Source organism: Colias croceus, chromosome 17 (assembly GCF_905220415.1).
Source record: "Colias croceus chromosome 17, ilColCroc2.1".
NCBI classification, from domain to species: Eukaryota; Metazoa; Arthropoda; class Insecta; order Lepidoptera; family Pieridae; genus Colias; species Colias croceus.
Genome location: NC_059553.1, coordinates 3735436 through 3761484, shown reverse-complemented (window position 1 = coordinate 3761484; position 26049 = coordinate 3735436). Strand labels below are relative to the sequence as shown.

Genomic DNA, 26049 nt, shown 5'->3' with positions numbered 1-26049 from the left:
GTCCATTAACTCTTTACTAGCAGTTTATAGGTGTTTTACAGAGTGCTTTAATTATTGTAAAATGTACTTGAATGACTGATGGTGGATCGTGCGAGCGCCTAAGGCCATCGTGCTTTTATTCTGAAATTGCTATGGGGTCGTAATTGATTATGAAGAATTCTTAGCAGAAATCAATAATGCGAGTCTTCATTTTGTGTATATCTTTGTGTTTAATGGAAACTTATTATGAGAAATAAATAGGTTCTATACAAGGGGATTTTAAGAACATAATTAAAAATCTGATATGTAGGTACTTTATAGTGTTTCCATAACCATTTACCATAATAACAAATCTCCAAGTTCATGTTATTTTGCCGTGTATTTTGGAAACATACTCCCCTGCATAACCATTGATAGATAATTGAAAACTCATCTGTAATTAAGTTTGGACAATATAGTTGTAACACTCGTGGTTTCGCACGGGGCGAAGATTTATCGATGTTCAATTTTAATTATCACCCAATTGCTAACACCCTACAGAATGGACCCTATAATGATGCATGTAATCATTTAATGTCCGAATTGGATGTCTTTATCTCATGTTTGTTTGGAATTACCGTTGTATAGACTTTTGTAATGGATAACAACATTATTAAATCTATACTAATATTATAATGTTGAAGATTTTGTTTGTTTGAACGCGCTAATCTCAGCCACTACTAGTCCAATTTGAAAAAAATCTTTTGTTGCTAGATAGCCTATTTATCGAGGAAGGCTATAGCTGTGGCTATAGGCTTTTATATCATTACGCTAAGACCAACAGGAGCGTAGCAATGCGGGTGAAACCGCGGGACACAGCTAGTCAATAATACATGAAGGTACGCTTAATATAAATGATGTATTAATTAAAGATTGTGGATTGAAATAAACACCATATTAATGCGATTTTAGTGATATGTTCATGAACGATCTTTGAAGAATATAATACCTAGAAGTTATTCAAATATCTCAAAAAGCATTTCGAAAACTTTCCATATAAAACAAACCGAAAATAATAATAAAAAACATTTGTGAGAACTGAAGCAAAACTTATTCATGAAGAAACTTAGATATTTATACAGGGATCAAGCCATGTGGTCAAGGGATAATGAATAGAATAAACTATCACACGGTCCTGATAAAAAATAAATCTTAAAATTCCTAGAAATATAATCCAAACCACCTGGAAGATAATGTTAAATACAAAAGATGAGTAATAGATACCAGGCGTACATAATAAAAAGGTAATGTATAAGAATGTTAATTACCAAAGTCTTTACCTTTGTTTAATACGTTTGAGATAATGAGGGCGGTATTGCGATAAGCTCAGCTTTATAATAATTATGATGTGGCTTGGTAAATTTTCCTCAATATTGAATATTATGTTGCTTTATGTTCTTTACATTTTCCGTCCGTATATAAAGATATTAATTAACACTCGATATATCTAGAAAGAGGACCATAATTTCGCATAAGTAGGTAACTGTAAGCAAAGAAATTAAATTTTGTTCAAGATTAATTTTACTTTCATTATAAAAAATAATGTAATGGATAAAATAATGGATTTAAACTAATTAAGATCAATATACTTAATATAAAAATAAAAGATAAACAAACAAAATGCAGCTGGTTTGGTGATCTAGAATATTCCGTACATACACTCTATCCAAAAGCTCAACTATCAGAATAGATAAAAATTAGCATAACTTTTTAAAAATTCCCAAGAAATCACCGTAAATACCCCGATGCAGAGATCGTTCCAGAAATTACAATCGCCATTCATTTGTTTAGAATCTCTTTTATTTAATTTGCCTTTATTTATACACATGGTGAATAAGTCTGTAGGTCTGTCCGTCCCGCCTATTGTTTCATAGTTTCACAGCCAATTCCCAGAACTGTACCCAATAATGTACAGTATCTATTCACTTCCTTTCTGATAATAAAATAAAGATTCTTTCGACTTTCTATTGTTTGTATATTTCGAAATATTATTTAATCGTTATTCGAGCGATCCTTTTTTTTACCACAATTACTGTTTCGACTTGTTCCATTGTACATTTTATTGCAGACAGATATTATTATTGCCTTTAATCGTTTGTCGGTGATAGTGCTATTTAAAATTATATTTTTATTGTGTCGGTAAAAAGTGCACCTACCGAAATTCAAAATGTGCATATGAAATAAAGCTTTTTTGTCTGTGCAACTATTGAAATTTATATCTACATAAATGTTATAAAATCTAAACGTGTTTTACTTTTTCCAAAATCGCCTTTAAATATGCAAATATCTTCACAGTTTTTGTGTAAAGAAAAAAGTTATTGGCGCCACAAGGGATGAATGACGTCATCAATTATGGTGGTCAAAATGTTAACAATATGTGTGGCGTGAAACTGGGCTCAGGGCATTCCCCGAGAGCGATCAAATGGTTTATAAAAAGTCGATGTACATTGATACTATTGTATCGACTATTTCATATTCATTGATTATGTTAAACTATAAATGGAACCAAATATTAATCTAAATGTAATTCGAAATTCCATGTTCCGTTGCTTTTTAAAGTGCAAACTTCTGTAGAAGAGAAAAGCTCATATAATTTTGTGTGTGCATTAAAATGCTAATGTACTGAAAGGCAATGTTATTAAAATTCCTAGTAGCAAGTAGGCCTATGATTGTATACCTACTTTTATTGTTTCCTATAAAATTGTTATCCGAGCCCCGTCGCAAAATTTCTGCTAATTCTGTGTGAATGCGAAACCCTTTCAAAATCTTATAGACCTGTCAAAACAGTTACAAATCCACCCGTATCAATTCTAACACCCGTATGGCCAGATTCGGCCACTTTACCCCATTTATAAAGATATCAATAGAGATAAACATGCCCTATGCAATCGGTAGCTATTCAATGGGCGGATTTTAATTGATCATTTGTAAAATTCGTAATAATTTTCTGCTAAATTCGTATTAACTGCACCCTCTGTTTCTGTAAAATGTTTGGGTTAGAACTTGCTAACAATTCGCTTATTAAAAGTTTCTTAAGGTTTGTGTCGATAATAAAAATATTTTAGGAGAATAATCGCGTTGGTATCTTGTCAATCACAATTTTTTGTACATATTTGCTATGTTGATACCTAAAAGATATTGTTTGTATCACTTTTTATACAGGTACACTTTTTCACATATAAGTAGTTAATATGATTTGCTTCATAATTTATGTTCGCAAAATAATAAATAATGTATAGAGTAATTTTGAAAACAATGCTTATATCTATCATCGAAACACAAGATGAGACATAAAATGAGCCGAATTCTTGGAATAACCTTGCGCATTGTATCCACACGATTGCTATTTATAATTACTACTTAAAACATGTTCTGTACATACATCTTATCTCCTCTAATTACTGCTACAAAAATATATTTTTTGTCTCAGTAATAAAGTCGAAAATCATTTGCGATAATATTATGTTATAAAACCATCTGTAGAGCAGGTAGGAATATTAAATTTTGAAGCGATTTCGTCTGGCGACAACCCCTGTGCCGCCGGTGTCGATTGGGGTGGAGCGGAGCCGTCTAGTGGCTCGTGCTATCTCGCTCTATCATGTGGATTTTCCTTATCTCCGTCTCACCTATTATTGTCATATCAAGATTCGAACATTGTATTTTGTTTCCAATTTTCAATTTAGTTTATATCGGATGTTGGCACGGGTAGGACGTTAGGCATTGCGCCATCTTCCTTTGCCCACGTGTTTTTTTCGCGAACTATTTTTTTGTTTTTAATTTAAATTTCGCAGCTATTAATTTAATTATACGCTTCGAATCAGTGTTTTTTGTTATAATCGGAATAATTACATGGAATTCATGGATTTCTTCAATTCTATCATGGAGGAGCAGCTTCAGAGTTCCATCCACAATGATCCGCCGAAAATGCCAAACTTTTTTGAAGTTGATAAGAAAAAGGTATTTTTTTTAATTTAATTGTGAATGTTTTATAATTACTTATCCAATTAGCTGTCAATAATTTTTTAAAGCGTTCTTTATAATTTTAATTAATTTGACAAGTAATTTAATTACTATTTGGCATTCTTATAGTTATTAATGTTCATAAATATTTATTTATTATTTAGTACTTATTTATCTAATTATTAATTAATAATGAAATTTATACAAAAGACTCTTGTTTATTTTGATATCGATTATCTTAATTGATACTTAATTAAACAAATTAATTAATTTATATAATACATCAATATAAGTATTATATCTATTCATAACGTTACATTATAAATTAGAATACAATTTATTGTGAAAGACATTGCTTTATTTACAAAATATTAATGGATAATAGAATCAAACACATAACTATAGGTATTTGAAATTGATATTCCTAGCTATATCCTATACAAATAAATAAAATGTATATTGTCCAGATAACTAAGAAATAAAAGGATTAACAGACGTCCTTCGAACCAAGAAATGAGTTAACAGAACAATAACATTATATATTACTAATAAAATAGGAGACTGCAAATGATATATGAATATTAAATCTTACAATAAAATCTTTGGCGATCTGCTTAAGGGACCTTTTATGTGGAAGTTAATTATAGTTTTAATATAAAACGATTCGAATTAATAATGAGGCGGACAGATTAAAAAAATGGTAACGATATAAATTTTGATAATTTATGGACCGTTTTAATAGGTGTTTAATCTCCCTTGATTATCGTTGAGCGTAAAGTTATTTTGATAAATGTTGTCATACTTTAATATTAATTCGTTTTTGGGTAAAACAAAATAGGTATATCTAATGAGCTTTGGCTACGGAGGTCATCTAGCAATATGGTTATTAAGAAACAATTGCATGCTCTTAATTATATATTGTACTAAAGATTACTTTCTTTTTGTTTTACTACGTATATTCTTTATTTGAAATAAAGCTAAATTTAAAAGGGATGCAAAGTTTATTAACGAAAATAAATGTTAAGAATAATTAATCTATGTTTGCTATGAAAATGACACTTCGAAATGACAGGGGTGGTCACTGGTCTGATATTTTATGACCTTACATTTTATTACGGGATAATGCGAGAGACGGATAATTTTATATCATTCAGTTATGATCGGATTAAACATCTTTTTTATCCGTGTTGATTTATCTGTCTCACATCCAAGTTTACTGCGAACGTAAATTTACGACGAATATAATAAAATACGACATCAAAATAATGTGTTATTTATCCGAGATTATTCAAATCGAAATGTTATAGAGCATCTTATATTTCGTAAAACTTAGGTTTAATTTTTTTTTACAAGTTATTGAATTTTATTTATTTTCTATGTTGGTACATATATTGTTAAGGAAATTTTGCAAATGTATAGATTCATTCACAACGTTAAGCAATTGTTGGGTTCTCTAAGAAATTAGCATGTCGCTTGTGTGGCCGTTGCGGTGTGAGTGACACCATAGAGCAGTACATACAGTACAGTCAATTTAATTACATATTGCTTATAATATTATATTAATATTTTTAAAGATTTATAGAAATAATGTTTAATAGTAGATATGTTACATACTACTGTATAAATAGTACAATAATACCGAGATATTATTCTTACCAAACCTTTCTTAGTTTGGCATCTTCCGATAATTTATTAGTTCTTAGTTTTCATCCAAAGTTGGATTTTATGTATTGCATTGAAAGCGAAATCAATTTTTTTTTAATAAATTATATGGGATGTTTACTTTAGTAACTAGTATTTGCAATTTTATTTTCATTATTTATCATAATATCCTTTGCAATTTTTTTTAAACTTCTGTATAATCAATACTTACAAAATATGAAAACTTAGCCACTGTCACGCCTCTTCTGTGTCACATGCACACATACACACCGAGTGCAATGACCGCGCGTACACCTGCAAATAAATGCATTCGTGCGCATGTGTGCGTATTCATTAAGAGCCTTATGCGGTGAAAATCCCTTGCGAATATCTTGCGCTATGTGTTAATAACGCCTTTAAGTGTTAATTTGTGTATATAATGTGGGTAATAGATATTCGATGGGGTATTTTATTATTTATGATGTATTTTTGTGAAATTTATATCGTATCTGTATAAGTGTTGACTGTGGATAAGAACGTTTGATTGATAAAAAATAAATAGTGTACTTTCTATTATTTCCGCGAAATAATGCCGCTCTCTTGTTTTGAATATGTAGAGTCTTCACGATAAAATATAATATTAATTATGACAACTGAAAATGATACCGTCTTATTCAAAGATATTGTATGTATTGGCATTATATGAATATAGGCATTATATGTACAAAAGTATGTACGCTTTGTAGTAGCATAATTAAATTAGATTTGAACAAGTAATGTCTTCTATTACCTATTATAAAAATCACATACATACCTACATTCGTTTTTTAGATTCAAATGTACTTTTATAACTCTAGTTATGAAAATAATTGCATAAAACTTTTATCGATTTAATTAACACATCAGGCAAGTGATATTTGCCGCGTCGGATTGTTATTAATGAAGAAGATTATCTATATTAATTACAGTTGTAGTTAAATCACTTCTAATAAACCAATATATTGAATCTAAGGATATTTCAAACTCCAGAGAATGAGAAAGCGCAATGTTTGTTCTCTCTGTATGAATGAGCGAGTCGCATGGCCGTGCTAATGTCTATGGCATGCTGTGACCGGTTCATGTTTACACGATTGACAGTATTGATCTATAGAGTATAGAGTAAAGAGTCAAGCATAGACTATAGAGTATGGATGAAAGGGTTTTCTGTTTTTTTTTTTTTACTTTTTAATAGTGGCATGAGAAAATATATTAGACGAGTATATTGATTCTCGAGTAGGTAGTGAGTATAAATGTATTATTTATAATTATTTCTTTTTTATAGATTGATATTGATGTAATGTCACCGATTTTATTCTTTGATTAATAATGTTGGTCTTGGCATAATGGTATGCCTATAGCCTTCCTCGATGAATGAGCTATCTAACAACGAAAGAATTTTGCAAATCGGACAAGTAGTTCATGAGATTAGCGCGTAACAAACAAACAAACTCTTCAGCTTTATAATATTAGTATAGATTTATTTTCATAGAAGCATTACTGTTTAATTAGTACTGTGTATCTGAAGTTCTTTTTACTACAAAATTTTCTTTACCCCAATTTCGACAGAAAGTGTGTGAAATTAAAAGGTTTTCATATACGAAATAATCCATTACGCTATCGTGGAACGCAATTTATCGGTCAAAGTGATCCGAATGAGACTAGTCTTCTTACGATAGTCGGCTTTAGTCGCTCCTCTTCATTGACACGGCTTATATCCGCTTTTAGAGAAAAACACATTATAACGGGTATTTTCCTTGAGTTTAGATTTTAATATTATATTGCTATTAACGAGAAAAGTTTGTTAAAGCTTTGGATTTATTCGCACTTTCAGAAATAAACTTTTATTTTTATTTTTATAATTTTGTCTATTTCGGGACTCACTTTAGAAAAAGACACTAATTTCATGCATTATTGAATTGTCCAACCCATCAACCTTTGATAAGTGTACATTACTACAAAGTTTGAATTAAATCGGTTTCAAGTGGGTCAAAAAGAGTCTAAAGGAATTGGTTTAACATATAAACATACAACTGATACAAGTGAAGCTAATAAAACGTGTAAAAAGCAAACCACCGTTCACATAAGATTTCAAAACCATTATAATATTTTCTATATTCAAATAGGTACATACAGAATGAAGCTGCGTAGTGCGTACATACATAATTAGAGGCGCACAATCAGGGCTGGCACAGCACATATGTAAGCAATCTCCCCCAGGGTTGATCACGCCGAAATGTTCATCTAATTGGAGATCAAAGGAGGGCGTGTAATCGCGTAACTTTGTCTACTCGACTCAATACTTTGTTGATATATAGAACTAGATGGAATTATTTTGACGATAATATGTAGATTGTAGGTACCTACATACTTTGATAAGGTGAAACAAAATAACTGTTTTGACTAAAATCGGAGAACGGCAGGTATTTTATAGTTATTAAATAATTACAAAACAGGACAAAAATTTCCGTTTACGTCGTCACGTCGTTTATAAGTAACAATTTTGTTGTGAGCTTACCCCATATTAACATTTAGATCAGTCATAGACGTTCTATAAAACTCGCTTGAGCAACTAAATAACTAAAATATGACATTTTCCCCAAAAAAAGCTTTTTATTAATATCTTATGATGTTTACATTAAAAATAATCACTTATCTCTTCCAGTACCATAGATCTGTGTTCTAGTATGGACACGCGTGACCAGTGGCAGATTGTTTTTGTCGATTAGACGACTACTTGTGCGGAATAATACCATTGGCCACTGACCACTCGTTATTTGGTCGGTTATCTGGGGTCCTTAATGATTATAAAGTTCTAGAAGTATTACAGTTTTTAATAATGAGTTGGTTGCTACCGTTTTAAAAATGTTAAATATTTAACTAGTTATTTTTTGTAATTATAATTAATTAAGTACTTATAAATGTATAAACAAATAGAAAAATAGGTACGTACGGAAATCCTGAATGAAACAGGAAAAGTTTTGTCAAAATATTATCATTCGAAACGTTTAGAAGTGAAAAATTACTAATTATACAAAAATAATAACCCAATTATTATTTCCAACAATTACATTAACAAACATCCATAAATTAATTTATTTAAACGAACCCATGAGAACAATCTATCAATCAGAGAAAGCTGTGTTCAGTAAATGAGTAGTAATTCGTGTACAAACATACAGTACGGACCGCACTTAGCACCTAGAATCTTATAAAATAGGGTGTATACTGTATAGACCTGTTTTGTTTATTACACAATGTTAATTACATAATACCTTCTTAAGATTTTATATCGATTTTGAGAAATTTTTACAATTATCATTTCTAGTTAGGTAATAGATATATTTTCAGTTATATAATGTCTACACGAACATAAATAATAGTAATGTAAAATAAAGTTGCAAAAATTATAATATATGGTGTTTAAAACAAAAAGATTACCATCAATTAATGCAGTCGGCAAATTTTATCAAATACTCACTAAAAAAACGTTTAAAAATAATAAAAGTGACAAATTATTGTAATGTTGAAACTGTAAAAAGTTCTAGGCCAAGCTTTCTCGAGAACAATGTCAGCAACAATAATGGAAGAGTTAAGTAAAAGAGAATCGGTAATGTATGGATTGTTAATTTATGTATGTAATGGCGCTCCTTAGGTGGAGGTTCACTTAAATTTCGACACTGCTATCAATTGAGGCTTTGTTTCTCAGGCCATCGCCCTCACAGGCGTTTTACAATTAACTTACATGTGTTACAAGTTATGAGCTTAATGCGATACATTGACGCTTATTAAACGACCGCGACGTCCCAAAAACAAGGTTCTCAATTTGGAACGTATTTTCAAGTGCGTAGTTTCTACGAGTTTTGTTAGGTTATACCTACAATAAAGTCAAAATGAAATATGTAGGTAGATAGGTATTAGTTCAAATTTATGTTCATTCAATTGGTCAATCTGAATAATGTAAATTATTTCATTAAGGGAAAGGTATTCTTCTTAAACAACGACGCATAAACTCATAGCTTTAATAAATATTCCAAACTTAACCAGTTTAATATCTCAATTAAATAAAGAATAGCTAATAAAAAATGCAATTTACACCAGACTAACTAACCTCAATTAGCCACTGTATAAATAGTTCCAACTGATCACTATTTTCCTTATTCCCATAAAACGCTCGCTCTTTTGTCTTTCACCGCGAAGTATTTGTTTACTTCATTACATCGCTAGTTACAACTGGACTAGAAGACCGGCACCTGCCTATCACACTAAATACTCCTTCTACGAAACCTTTTCCCGGCACCAAATTATTTCTCGGATCCTCACAGATATAGTTTTCCTTTTTAACACGCTTTTATTAGCTTCACCTGTTCTTTAGACTCGATTTTGACCCACTTTAGACGAACAGATTTAATTCATACTTTGAACACTTAAGAATCTGTGATAATACAATAATTTCGTATATTTTGTAAACTATATTATTTTTATTAACTATAAAATATACAATTTTAACAAATTGCGATGCGTAATTTTGTAAACTGCGCAGTTATCGCATTCGTGACTGCGTTTTGTGGTTTCAGTGACTTGGTAGTAAAGGCATAGTACTAGTAAGTTATCAATGAATCTATGTGTGTTTACCAACATTAATAATAGATCGATTTACGAATGTAGGACGAAGGTATAAATTGTTAAATGGTTATCCCATTGAGCAGCACAAACATTGGAATTAACTTAAAATGGACACAACTTCAAATATTGTGTTTTTCCGAAAATGGTTACATTTGCAGCAAAAAAACCCTTAGAATTACTTTCAACGATATACTTATTTACGTTCAAACTTTTAACTTATAAGCAGTTATAATATATGCATTATGCACTTTCTTTGCAAGCTAAAATAATAATTTCCAACACATTTCTAGGTTAAGACGTAAGTTTTCCTGCGTTTATCGCTCGCATATAATTGTCACCATCATATATAAACGGTATCTTATCAGGGCAATTGAAAAATTAATAGTCAGTCTACATGGCTACTGTTTGTCATTATAATTACTTTGCGTCGATTGAAAATAGGTCAACTTATCGCACACACGACTTTAACTTACTGAAATTTTACTGTTAAATTATGAAATATACATTGTAATTCTTTGATGACAGGATGTAACGTATAACGTCTCTTCATTCGCATCGGTACCTATATGTATCGTTTAATTCGTTCGTTTAGTCTTTCGTGTTTTGTTATTATTAAAAGCTACGTGTTTATCTAAACACATCATATTTTGTTTCTTAATTACACATTGCTTCATAGGCCCGTCGTAAATCACTTACGGTGTGTTTATGTGAAACTGTCAAAATAATGAGTTCCTACGCGTCCTTATATTGATAATGCATATGTATTCCTAATGTATCTCTTCAACATCGAAACCCAATAAGTGTAAATCCCCGGCATTTCCATAAACGCTGTCTTACTTACACCTAGTGAGTCCTCGTTTATTTATAAATCCATCCCTCTTATATTACAATTTTGAATTATTGCCAGCTATTTGAAAATGTCTTGCGGCGTGCGGCCGTTCAGTTCTATCGGCTTGAGTACGTTTGTCTTATATTGTATGGTTATTCGATGCCAGCATTGTCATGACCACATTCGCGATAAATCTGTATGCAAGTTATTTATATTAAGGCTAAAAATATAGCGCTTCCTTATAAGGTTCTTATTTATTCGTCTATATATTTTGCTCTTATTGTTCAGGCTGTATTTAATCTTTTCGTAGTATATCCTTAGAGGTGCATATAATGTTATGTTATTTAGATTCAAATCACGTAATAGGCCATCAGTTTTCAGTACTTTTATTGCTTGTGTAATGAAGGCTGTACGTCTAATAAAATGATCAACGTAAATCGATCTTCCGAATACAATAGTCTATCAAAGTTTGCTTCGCAGATTTAAACGTTTTCAATAATATCTCGTGCACCTTGTCCTATTTGTCTATAATTCAATGTTGACTTACGATTTGTATTATACAAATATTTATAAACATAGTCTTCATTGTGGGAACGTTAACCTTGTATTGCCTGCTTCGGTTTGTCCATTGAGAATTTTCAACGGTTGACGTTTAAATCAAAAATTGTTACGGCAATGTGACAAAAGTAGTGAGCAATTGTATGAAGCGCTTGATGATGTCATAAGAATTTAGCTATTCATTGTTAATGGGTGATTCTACGCTTCAGTTAGCATGGAAATTTAAAAATATATTTGTCCAAAAAATTCAGAATTTCCCTCGATTTAAACGCGCATTGCTATTGGTATATTCTATTTTACATCGTTTATCTTTGCATTGAAATGCAGGCCCAGATGCTATACATTTTTTACAATCAATTGGCCTCTACTTGATTGTTGATTGCTTAAGGTTTTATCACAATAATTACGAATAGGTTATGTACGCAATTTGTCTGATGACATGGAAACACAACTGATTGGTTTGTACCCGCCATAAAATAAACATCGAAGTCGTAAAGTTGGATATAAACTTGAAGTTACATTGTTCGTAATCAAGCTATCTAAGATTGAGTACCTACATCACTTGAGATGAGCAAAGTGGCCTGTCGATGATTTACGATTTTAAACAAGAAAATGTTCTGTATTTATCTATTAAAAATGTGTGCGTATATGAATTATGCTAGTTTCGATTCGAAAAAGTCGAATTTGCAGTGTGCTGTGGAGCTTTATAAGGATCTTTAAAGTACCTATAGACAAATCATTTTAAATCATTTAAAACAAATCATATTTAACGCTGACAGTAAAGTTAACACAAAACACGTTATCCACAAAGCCATTGAATTTAGAAAACACGAATAAAAATACGCAACCGCGTTAAAATATTCAGCGATGCGTCACGTATTGTTATTAATCTGCCTAAACGCTCACAATATTTATTTATTTATTCAGGCGGAAGGGGAGAGTCAGTAATTGGCACATCACAATAGAGATTACCCGGCTTACCGGCGAGTTTTGTGATTCAAATATCGACGGCTCGGTGGGCGACAATACGAGCCTGTTATGATAATATTCATGACATTTCATACAATAATTTGTCTGCAAACTTCTCACATCGAGTGTCCGTTGGATTCTTTATAGCCGTTGAGTGTTTTGTTATAATTGGCCTGCATAATGTAACACGTTCCGTGTTGGGAACTTCGGCTTATCTATTTTGAAATGAATCTAACGATGGGCTCACATTTGCTTATGTTATTAATAGATTACTCATTTATATTTACTGCCCTATCTAGGACTCAAATAGAAGTTAATTTAACACTCGATTATCTGTCCTGACGTCTATTAACTTTTATTTTGATTATGGTGTTGTTATGTTATTAAACTCGCATCGGAACTGCTATGAAGAACCATAGAAGCGCAATAAAACGTTTCCTCACTATCAACACAAAATGGCTAACTTAGTTATAGATTTAATGAAACTGGAAGAAAGAACAACTTAACTTTATACATGGAAGAAAGCTTTACTTCTATTTTGAAAAAAGCAGTACAATTTATTGGATGGTCTTACGAATCTTATTTTAACCCTCATGAATAGTATACAAATTGTTATATTCAAATGTGCGCAAAAAGCGGTGGTGTCAATAAAGTGTAGCGATCACGATCCACCGGCGCATGCGCATCAATCTTGGGATCACTGTCGACTCCGACTCGCCCCTCGCGATTAATCACAACTCGAACGTTTTCGATTAGCGCATAGCAGCAAAAAGAAACGGTCCAATTAAGAAACATCAACGGGCTTAATTTGTTTTCGAATCAACGTCCGCGTCAAAGGGTTTTATAGTGTTTATTTTGGGAATCGAGACATCGTGGTTCAGGCATTCTTCATCTAGGCTTCTAAAATCTGGACTTTATTTATATCTACCAGAATACTAATTTGTACGAGCAACTATGGAGTTTCTTGCCGGTTCTTTTCCATAGATCCGAATTGGTGGTAAATGTTAAAAATATGTTATGACGATTCAAAAGTGCCTTTACAAGAAATAAGACAATTGAATAAATAAATGTTTGAGTTTTGAGTTTTGTACCTAAGCTGTTATAGTTCTTACACTTATCCTTTCAGAGACAGATCATCCATCATTTCAGAATCATTGATTGCGATTTCGCACGGCGTGACCCAAATGCGTCCATTACCTAGCTTTTAATGAGAGTGTACAAATATATTAGTCGGAAACAGGAAGTGTCAAATGGAGTTTCTCTGTCCGTTCCACGGCACAGTTCGTTAAGTGCCTATATGTTATTGTTCAATGCAAATACTTGGTGTTTGATCGCACGGCGCCGTGTGGATATTAAGGTACTTAACCGGATGAGACCGTTTGTTTAACAGATTTTTTATATGACACGTGCTTAACGTTGAGTCAATAATGTTTATTAGAATCGGCTTCATTAATGAGTGATAACTGTACCTACGGTTTGGATAGAGGTTTGATCGCGAAAATTTCCACACACTTCACTACTTTAGTATCTAGTAACGGTAACCGTCCTTAATTACAACACGTTTACATATCATGCAATTCTTATTTTATCATTTTAATCATTATACTTCTCTTTCAGTTCTTTAACTTATTGAAATATTTGTATTCTAATGATGTTTTCACGTTCTTTAATCTCAATGGTTATTTTAAACGTTTCTTGACACCACCTCAAATTTAACATTACCAACGTGCTTCAGCGATCATGCGTAAAGTTTATCTAAAGTGATACAAGCGTACTCCATTTTAAATTGCACTTGGCAATTTAAATGGCGGATATCGGAGTAATTACGGACGATACACTCCCGCTGTGCTGTGTCATTTGCTTACTACATCTGCGGGTCTAATTGTGCCACTTAAATTATTTCTAATGTATGAATTTTCTCGTGTATATGTCATTATTTTATAGCGCTTTTTCCGCTGTTTATAACTGTATTATATTTTTCATAATGAAAATATGAGGTAGATTTGGTTCCAAGTACTTGGATCGTCGCCAAACCTCTTATAATTTATTCGTTGTCATCAAATTTAAAGCTATATATCATTAAGATTATTCTTATAATATAGTCAATTTCTATTAAGAAAATTCTTCAGAAACCACTGAAAGTTCAGCAACTACAGTGGCTGGTTTTGTTTTGGTTCATGCAATGTCAACGTTACTACATTTTCATCTTTGAAACTAAGGTTCTTTAAAACGTAGATACTCATCAATACATCCAGAACATTCTACTCCGTTTAATACGTCTTCACCTCCAATTAAATGCCAATTAAAGTTCACACTGTCAATGTTGTGATGTTATGTACCTAATGCACTAGTTATGTTCCCGGACATGCGGGTGCACGTGCTTCCGACGAATATGAATTTCATTATTCATGTGACTGTTGACTGCTAACTGCTAACCTTGTCATCATTTGCATACCTTTTTATACACACGTGTGACGTCATGGGAAAGTTTTGGTAGCTTAGTGGTGTGTGAAGGAATATAGCTGAATTTTACCGTCTGAAATTTTAATTTAGAACTTAGTCTTTGCGAAAGCCTTTAATCTAATTGTGGAAATGTTGTCGATTTCTGTTTTAGAGTAGACATCTAACAAAATATATTTGGATACCAATCTTGGTTAATTTCGTGTTTCATGATAGTATTTGGAATTAAGAACTCATCCGGTAAATGTTTAGTCAATAAATTAAAATCAATGCGTGTAAATTACTTTTGATGTAGTTTAAATTGTTAACTAATGTTTATTCATTGTTTCAGTTGTATGAAATCAGCGACGACCCCCAGAGGAAGGAGTTTCTCGACGATTTGTTTTCGTTCATGCAGAAGAGAGGTAAGTGGTTTAATCCAAACTAATATTATAAAGCTGAAGAGTTTGTTTGTTTGAACGCGCTAATCTCGGGAACTACTGGTCCGATTTGAAAAATTCTTTCGGTGTTAGATAGCCCGTATATCGAGGAAGGTTAGAATATAGAAGTAGGCTATAATATATCATCACGCTACGACCAACAGGAGTGGAGCCACGGGGGTGAAACCGCGCGGAGCAGCTAGTTATTTATAAAAATTGTACTGAACATTATGAACATCATTTATTCATTCAATTAGAGATTGTTGATGGATGCGGAGCATTTAATGCCTTAGGAAACGGCTTGAACTTTAAATATTGCACAAAATATTTTGGTTTCATATTTTACCGTAGATTCGTTCATTAATTTTGCCTGAATGAAATCTTTTTCTATTAAATTATTTATTTTTTATTATTATTCTTTTTCTATTATATTATTTATTTATTTTCTTTTTTTTCTTTTTATATACTTGTTAAAGTTTTTATTGTATAGCTAGTATTAATCACCTTATCACGATGTAAGATGTCGTTTAACTCGTAGGTAGGTACTTGATTAATTTCAACGATTGATATTTCTCATAATTCATCATTCTCTAAGTACTCTATTGAAGCTCATCGGGTGTTAGACGTGGCCAGTGTAAGTTGAACTATTGTATCATATATTGTAATAAATCATAGGGGTCAAGCTATAGTGGTGTTTTGATACGGATCAGATACGGTTTATCTGGCCGTATAAACGATTTTATATTGTAAAGATCGGCGTGGAAGTGATAAGATCGTGAGTGATTGACTGTCTGTCTGTCTGTGCTGGTAATTAGCTGTAGAGAAATCTAGTATCAATGCTGTATGGGGAAATAATGCAGGTGCTGAAATGTATTGTAATTTATACGTATGTATTTTAGTCTGATATGGTTAGGACCTAGTGTGATACAAAACAATTTAAGGTAACCAAATATATGATTACAAATTAGCTAATACACAAATAATAATAGTAGGTATATAAGTTTCAAAGAAAATGTCTAAATTATTAATTGTTGAAGCTTTTTTTTAAATTGTTCTTTAATCAAAATCATAAAAATTATTCATCAAAAATTTTCCTTAGTTAAGCAGATTACTCATAGGCGATATCATATTTTAAATAAAAATAAATAAATTGCTAAAACATGACGCATATAAATCGATCTAATAAATTACAATTTATTTTAACCTTGCAATTCTGGTTACATATGAGTGTGGGAAATAACATTATAACGTTAATATTTCTTTAGATATCATAATAGAAATAATTAAGCGAAAGATATCTTCAGGCGTTGATGGTGCGCGGGCGCGTGATTGATAACTATCGACGTCTCGTTCGGACGCATTGATAAATGTATCGTCTGTCTCTTTCTGACTTTAATTGATCCCCGTAGCGCCATCAATGAGAGATATATCATGTTGATATTAGACTTGTTAAGAATCGATTGTTCTTTTTAAGCCTAAATAAAGTATCTAAAAAGCTTGCGAAATTATTGTAAGTAAAAAGTTAGATATTAATTATAAGTTTATATATCAATTCGCGTAGTGTTTGCGACAAATAAAGTATGATTAGTAAATTTATTTCCGATACAACATAACTATTTTATCGTTTAATCAGAATGACCGTCTATTACACCGAAAGACCTTAATTTAGTAAAATCTTGCATTAAAGTTGTTATTTTTTTTAACATACCTATTAAGGAAATTCTTAGATCTTCAGATTTTTATTTTCATGTTTAATGTATTGTTGTCATAACTAAGATGGTGTATAAATGTTTATAATAAAAAAAATATATTTAACTATGCAATAATAAGAAGAGCTTGCAATTTCTTTATATTATTAACTTCATCGTGGTTAGATTACCACACTATCCACACATATAATTTAATACATAGACATGTACACATGCTATTTTTCACATACAATCAAGAATATTGAAGTTAAATTTACACCACACCGTAATAGGTCCACACGTTGAGTCTATCTCTCTCGCCGATCAAAACGAGCTGTCCTTATCTTGTAAGGAATAAATTATTATTCAATTTATCATACCGTGGCCAATAAACTTCTGGTTGTTATTACGCGGATTGCGATAACAAAACTAATTGTATTTCAATTGCAATGCTTATATCGGATCGCATAACGTAGATTCGCTTCTCGGACTTTCCAGAACGTTGTAATTATTAATTCGTAGCTTTTAAAGCGTTTAAAAGTGGTTGAAATTATTTAAGCATTGTTGGAAGTTATCAAATAATCTATACATACAGGGTGGCCCGTTTACAGTGGTCCAAAAATTTTTTTCAGCTTGAGAGCATCATGAGTAATCATTTAAAACAAACTATAGTTAAGCGAAAACTTATGGTTTAGAAATTATGAATTTTTTTTTAAATAATCCGAAGTTTCAATGTTTTTGACACAAAACTACTCTGTTATGAAAACTACTGGACCGAATTGAATGAAATTTGGTGTAGGTATAGCGCAATAACCTACCTATCGCGCTATAGGCTCATCTTGTGTAAATAATTACACTGAATTTTTTTAATTTAACTTTTTCTGTAGTTTTTTTAATTTCTCGGCAAAATGTCGATTTTTCGAAAAAATCCTGTGAAAAAAAAATGTACCACCAAGGTTTTGCTGGTACTGCTAAAAACTTCCTTAACATAAGGTTATTCTTTACACAAAAAATCATAGTTGTCCTTCGATTGTAACATCTTCAAAAACAATATCATGTGCATTCAACACATGAAAATCGAAAAATTACGAAATTTACCAAAATCAATTTTAATCATTTGGAACGGCCAATTTTTGGTTAAAGAACCATTTATTGCCATAAAAGTCGTTACAAATCAGTATTCATATGGCTATAAAAGTTAAAATGAATGAAATAAATTTTTTACCTACTAGCCAAGATAACTTTACTTTATTCTAATGTCAATTTATAGAGTTTTTTTTGTTATTTAGTTTTTAGGTTTAAATCTTAATAAAAGGTTTGGAGAATCAATAAAACAACATAAATATTAATTAACATATTGTTTATTTTTTACAAAAGGTTTTCGAAATGCCGTCCGCCTTTCGCTAAACATAATCTGCATCTGCGTAAGAAAATTTATTCGCAGCCTATTAAATGGCTGCCGGCTTTCTTTAATGGCTGTTATAGCCACTTGAATTTTCCTCCAATTCTTGCTCCGATGTGCTCTCCCGTGAGTACACAATCTCCTTAATGTATCCCCAAATGAAAAAATCAACGGGGTTCAAGTCGGGTGAACAGGCTGGCCAGTGGATGGTGCCACCGCGACCGATCCTCCTCTCCGGATAGGTATGAACCTATGGTATTAAATGGTATAATACCATAAACTGGTATACAAATGTACCTATGTATAATGAATTTATGGTTATTTATAGGCATAAATTCAAATGGCTATAACAGCCATTAAAGAAAGCCGGCAGCCATTTAATAGGCTGCGAAGAAATTTCTTACGCAGATGCAGATTATGTTTAGCGAAAGGCGGACGGCATTTCGAAAACCTTTTGTAAAAAATAAACAATATGTTAATTAATATTTATGTTGTTTTATTGATTCTCCAAACCTTTTATTAAGATTTAAACCTAAAAACTAAATAACAAAAAAAAAACTCTATAAATTGACATTAGAATAAAGTAAAGTTGTCTTGGCTAGTAGGTAAAAAATTTATTTCATTCATTTTAACTTTTATAGCCATGTGAATACTGATGGCAATTACTTTTATGGCAATAACCAAAAATTGGCCGTTCCAAATGATTAAAATTGAATTATGGTAAATTTCGTAATTTTTCGATTTTCATGTGTTAATGCACATGATATTGTTTTTGAAGATGTTACAATCGAAGGACAACTATGATTTTTTGTGTAAAGAATAACCTTATGTTAAGGAAGTTTTTAGCAGTACCAGCAAAACCTTGGTGGTACATTTTTTTTTCACAGGATTTTTTCGAAAAATCGACATTTTGCCGAGAAATTAAAAAAACTACAGAAAAAGTTAAATTAAAAAAATTCAGTGTAATTATTTACACAAGATGAGCCTATAGCGCGATAGGTAGGTTATTGCGCTATTCCTATACCAAATTTCATTCAATTCGGTCCAGTAGTTTTCATAACAGAGTAGTTTTGTGTCAAAAACATTGAAACTTCGGATTATTTAAAAAAAAATTCATAATTTCTAAACCATAAGTTTTCGCTTAACTAAAGTTTGTTTTAAATGATTACTCATGATGCTCTCAAGCTGAAAAAAATTTTTGGACCACTGAAAACGGGCCACCCTGTATAATAAATCTGTAGAAGGGTCAATTCTGTACATTGAAAATATTGAAAAAATAAATAGCAGGGGGTGTTACTGGATCGATACCAAACCCAAATACCTATGTGATTAAAAAAAATTTTGTCTGTCTGTCTGTCTGACTGTATGTGAAGACATCACGTGAAAACTACCGGTTCGATTTCGATGAAACTTGGTATAATTATACCTTATTATCCTGGTCGTAAAATAGGATACTTTTTATCCTGGAAAAATACGTAGAAAAAAAAAAATCTTAATTTTTCAGTTATCCATAGACGTTGTTCTGTAGAACCGCGAACACACGTTGCGTATTATTATAGGCCTAGCCGTATTTGGGTCCAATAGATATTTATAAGATGTCATTGTCAGAGTTACTCAAAATGGAGAAATAAACCATCCACGCGAAGACCGACATCCGCGCGGACGGAGTCGCGGGCGGAAGCTAGTAGTTACTATTGTCTTATCTATACTATTAATATTAATAGCTGAAGAGTTTGTTTGCAAAAATATTTCACTGTAAGCTAGCAGCTGTTAAGCTATTTATCGAGGAAGGCTATAAGGCTAGGTATATAATCTCGCTAAAACCAACGCAACCGACGCAATGGGGGTAAAACTGTGGGGCACGGCTTGTAGTTATTAATTAAATCATTCTTACACTAATCTAAAACTACTTTTTATAAACTCAAGTGAACTGGACATCTAGTTAACATCAAAAATGCTAATTACACGCGGTGTGGTCACCACGTATTACCGAGCGCATCAAAGTTTAATTATTAGAATTAATATTTCTCGTCCGCATATGCCAGCCGTTCGTCTGATCTCGTATTAATAATGTTTTATCATTTATTATTTCTTATGAGTAATGAAAGTTAACCCGCCACGCCCCGCGACGCCGCGCACTCTGTCTTCGTCTCGGCTGTAAAAAATGTAACCGTAATTTTTATCAATCCTTACCATTTAAGAGATGTGATATCGAATGTTCGAGATCGTTCTTATTCAATTTTTGCAATGTTGTTGCTGTTCTGTCAAAATATGTATTGTTTTTACGGTAGGAAAGACAAAAAGGCAGTCTTAAATTGGGAAATCGGAAAGTTTTTTCTTAAATCAAAATACAGTATTTTTTTTAAGTAAACTGTAAATTACTGCAAATATAGCTTCTCCTTAACTTAAATGGCGGGTAAATAAAATAATTAATTTTAATATCCGTGGTAAAAAAATGTTGATGTATTTTCATTATTTCTATCATAAAATCATGTTCAAAGCCCATATCTAAGGAGATAATGATCAAGGATCATAATATCCTAGTGATAACCATTTCATAGGCGGTTATATGTTGACTAACTCGTTAGAGCTGATTGATCGCCCATCAACATGCTCCTGTCCTTATACAGGGTGCTTCTAAACTTGGAATAAAAAACTATTAAACATAAATTAAACAAGTTCCAATTCCATTTGAAAGCTTAAAGCAATTCCATTTGAATTTGGAATCAACTAAAATTTTACAAAAATTTTGACAATCGTTCGATGAGAAAGTTTGACGTTGTAGGTACCTACTTACTGAAATTTATTAAAATAAAGAAATAAATCATTAAATGTAGAATTATAGGAAATGCACACTCTGTGTATAACATCCATTGTTTCACTTGTTAATAGCGGGTATAGTGTAACTAATAACATCTCATTCGGATTCATTTCCCGTGATTAATTATCTGTTTAATCGATATAAGATGTTGTGCCAACAGCCTTCTCAAGTATCCTTTACTATACACCCTCGATTCTAACCTCTTATTTCAACAAGTTAAGGTTCAAATTTGTTCAACAACACAAGGTCATAGATTAGATTATAGTGTGGATCTATCAAATTTTTTTCGTCTCATTGAAGATAGCTTTTGTTAGAGTTTTAATTGGTGTCTTTAACTAGCTTGTAGTTAATTCGATTTTTGGGTCGAGCATTGCCCATTTGTTCATGTCTGCTTAGTCTTATAATCTAAATTTGATTGATTGGGAGTTTCAACTAAATATTCGATGTAAGAATTGATTTGGAATAAGCAATTTTCTCGTCAAGTATAATTAGTTTTTTGTTCTAATTACATTTTGGGCATAATTAGTTTAAATTTATTAGTTGACATATAGGTTAGATCCGTTACATTAATATTTTTACTAAAACACATTTTATGTTGAAGGTTTGGCAGAAGAGGTAAAAAAATTTATTAGATGTCTTATTACTTACGATAGCAAAGAATCCATTTTTATGTGTAACATCAGAGGGGTTAGACAAGTGGCTTTCGTTTAGCGTAACGTTTGATAGAATAGATTATGAATGTATGAGATTGACATAAGCTGTAGATAAATGTATCGACAGCTTAAGTCAATCTCATACATTCATAATCTATTCTATCAAACGTTACGCTAATAGAAAGCCACTTGTCTAGGGAGGCAGTTATTTGAATCAAAGTATTCATTCTATGATTCAAGAAGATTTGTGACCAATATTTTCTACTGGGGTTTTTGAAGGAAGGAAGAGAGTACAGAATACAGAAGTCAACTTCATTTATAAACAAACAATTTATTCTATCCAACGTTGACGCATCGTTAGTTCACAAGGTGCAAGTTTAGTGAAATTTTTAATTTGTTCAGCATTCCACGTGGCTTATTGAAAACGAGTCGCTCCAAATAAATGGTGACGATTGTAGGGGGAAGATTGATGGATGGAAATTGTCACATAACATCCATTATATTCGAATGGGGTTTGAAGAACGTGTGTTGTTCATTATCTTATTAAATGTTGTTGATGGAAAATTAGACGAAATAGATGGAAGGAATAAAAAAGATAATTAAGCAGAAATTTTGCATTATGAACTCAAGTTGCCAATTACCAATATTTGTTTTATTATTCGAAGCAGTCATTAATAACCTTTAAGATGTACTATTTTCTGTTATAAGCGTATCGAAACCTAATGGAAAAAAACGTACTTAGGGGAATGTCTAAAATACATGAGTACGTAACAATTAATAAAAAACAATTTGCACAAATTATAAGGGTCGTGAACAAAGTTAAACTGTATAAATACGAAGCCGATGGAATTGATGAATCGTCGGAGGTTGAAAGGTTGACGGTCATCTAGCAATAACGGTGTGTCGAGTCATTCAGGAAAACCATTTTGTGTGTCGCAAGTTAAAGAATATGACGGTTTTAGTTGTTGTATAATCTTTAATAATAACAGCTGGGTTATACATATTAGTTGGTAGAAGAATGTTGTTTTGAATTAGATTTAAAAATGTTTATTTGATTATTATTAAGTACAGTATTACATTCAACATTGGCATAATGCAAGTCAACGACCTCTTATTGCAATATAAAAAGAATCATTGAATTTTTTATGTTTAAATTAGAAATAAGACTATATTTCCGGGAATGTGATATAGTATTGTAAATCGTATTATTTCAATTAAATTAGAACATTACTTTCAATCTTTTTTTTATTGAGTTAAAAAAATTTTATCAACCGCCTCCGCTTATAATTTGTACATGCAGTTCAAAATTTACCCTCTCGTATGAGTAGACTTTAGTAAAACATTTCAACCCGATTAGAGCGAATTTGAACACACGGCTTCTGCAGGCGGACAACTCCCGCCTACAGGCCGAGATCGACTCCCTCAAAAGGGAGCTCGAAAAAGTGAAGACGTCGCAAAGCGTACAAGTGTGTCCTCAACCGCGGGAACCTGATGCTGACCTGGTAGCTTCCATTTTGCGCCAGGTTGGAGACATGACTAACGCCAGGTTTGAGGCCCTAGAGGAGCGTCTGCTGCCGGCTAAGCGCTTAAGACCGGCGCTGGCGGCGGATAACAGGAGAGCGTCATTGGAGGGCGTCCAACAGGCGACCCAGGACCTTGTCACTCTCCCACCACCAGCAGAAAAAACGTATGCAATGGCTGCCTCGGTACCGCAACCGGGCATATCGGCGACGGGGTCCACTCCAAAACGGGCCGTGAAGCATGCTGCGGCTTCAGTCGGGAAGACTGCATTAAAGCAGCAAGTGGCGGTACAGGTTGCAGCGACGGCCATGAAGCCGAAGCCGAAGGCCAACAAGAAGAAAAAAGCGGCGTCGAAAAGCGCGGCGAACTCAAAACCCGCCAGCAAAGTCGCGCCCTCCACATCAGCCCCATCCTCAGACCCCCTCCCGCAACAGCAGCCAAAAGAAGGATGGACTGTTGTCGGGAAGGGCGGGAAGAAAACAAAGGGGGCCAAGGCTAAGAAGCCTGCGGCGCAGTCTCGCAAAAAGCGACACAAGCTCCACGTTCCCTCTTCCTCGGCTGTCGTCCTGACCCTTCAGCCGGGAGCGGAGGAGCGTGGCATAACCTATGCCAAGATCATGATGGAGGCGCGGCGTGGGATCGATCTTGGGGAGATCGGCATTGGTGCGATGCGCTTTAAGCGTGGTGTTACCGGTGCCAGGATATTGGAGATACCTGGTGCTTCCAGCACAAAGGAAGCGGATGCTCTAGCCACCAAATTGCGGGAGGTATTAGGCGAGGATAATGTGAAGGTGACCAGGCCAGTGAAGTGCGCAGAGTTGCGAATTACTGGCCTGGATGACTCGGCCTCTGCTGAAGACATTGCGGTCGCGGTCTCACACGCAGGGGAGTGTTCCGTCGAGCACGTAAAGTGTGGTGCTCTGCGTTCTGGCCCGCGGGGTGCAATGTCAGCCTGGGTGAGCTGTCCAGTGACCGCGGCGAAGAAGTTGGCGCAGGTGGGGCACGTTCTGGTGGGGTGGGTTTCCGCAAAGGTCTCATTAATCGAGCAGAAGCCCCTACGCTGCTTCCGCTGCCAGGAGCTAGGCCATGTAAGTGCTACGTGCTCATCACTCGCGGATCGGAGTAACATTTGTTTCTGCTGCGGTGAAATGGGCCACAAAGCGGGTGAATGCTCTGCTACCACTGCTCACTGCGCCCTTTGTGCAGAAGCAAAGCGACCAGCAGAACATCGACTTGGAAGCTTAGCCTGTAAGGCCCCCAAGCCAAAAAAAGGCGGAATGCGGAAGCAAGATGGCGCTCGGGTTCCATCACGCTCTGCTCTGGTGCCTTCTGAGGTGCCGCAAACGGAGGCAGCTATGGAAACGCAGTAATGGCCCCACTGCGTTTCCTACAGGCCAATATTAACCACTGTGCTAGGTCCCAGGATCTTTTACTCCAAAGCCTGGCAGAGTGGGAGATTGATGTGGCGATTGTGTCTGAGCCGTACAATGTTCCCGCCTGGGATAACTGGGCGGGTGATCTGGATAGCTTGGTGACACTAGTTGCACAAGGCGGTACACAAATAGAGCGAGTGGTCAGGCGACGGGGCTGCGTATCAGCGGTAATTAACGGATACACCGTCGTGGGGGTGTATTTCTCGCCAAATCGCTGTCTCGCTGATTTCGAGGAGTTCCTCGTCGTATTGAGAGATATGATCGACCTCGCGCAGCCAATGTCTGTTCTCCTGGCCGGGGACTTCAACGCCAAGTCCGTGTCTTGGGGTTGCCGGGCAGGTGACGCGCGAGGTACTCTGCTTGCAGACTGGGCGGTCGCCTCTGGGTTAACACTTATTAACCGCGGAACAGAGCTGACATGCGTGCGACAGAGGGGTGGCTCTATTGTAGATATCACCTTCGCGAGCCCTGCTCTCGCTCGTTGTATTCAGGACTGGAGGGTTCTGGTGGACGTGGAGACGCTTTCGGATCACCGCTACATCCGGTTCAGCGTCTCCATGCCCTCGACGGCTCACAGTCGATTCCCCACTGGTGAACGCCGTCCGCGCTGGGCGCTTGGAAGCCTAGATAGGGAGCTTCTCATTGAAGCTGCCATAGTGCAAGCCTGGCTCCCGACTCCGCAGGGTGACGGTGTTGATGTGGAGGAGGAGGCCACTTGGCTTGCCGATGCAATGGCGCAAATCTGCGACGCGAGCATGCGGAGAGTGCGGTCAGTTCCGCGAAGGCGACAAATGTACTGGTGGTCCGCCGATATCACCCAGCTACGCGCTTCTTGCGTAGCTGCGAGGCGGGCGTACACCAGGCATAGACGCCGTAGACGGCGTGACGAAGAGGAGGAGGCGCGGTTATACGCCGTCTACAGAGACTGTATCGTGTCTCTCCAGGGCGCGATAGGCACAGCAAAAACTCGCGCATGGGAGGAGATGCTAGAGGGTTTGAACCATGAACCCTGGGG

General features: G+C 34.2%; 1 protein-coding gene across 1 annotated transcript in view; it reads left to right on the top strand.

Moving 5' to 3' along the window:
• Positions 1 to 26049, top strand: part of LOC123699014 (protein dead ringer) — a 111113-nt gene that overhangs the window by 49650 nt on the left and 35414 nt on the right. The window contains 1 exon segment of the mRNA XM_045645872.1: positions 15429 to 15501. Coding sequence (XP_045501828.1) covers positions 15429 to 15501 — 73 coding nt within the window.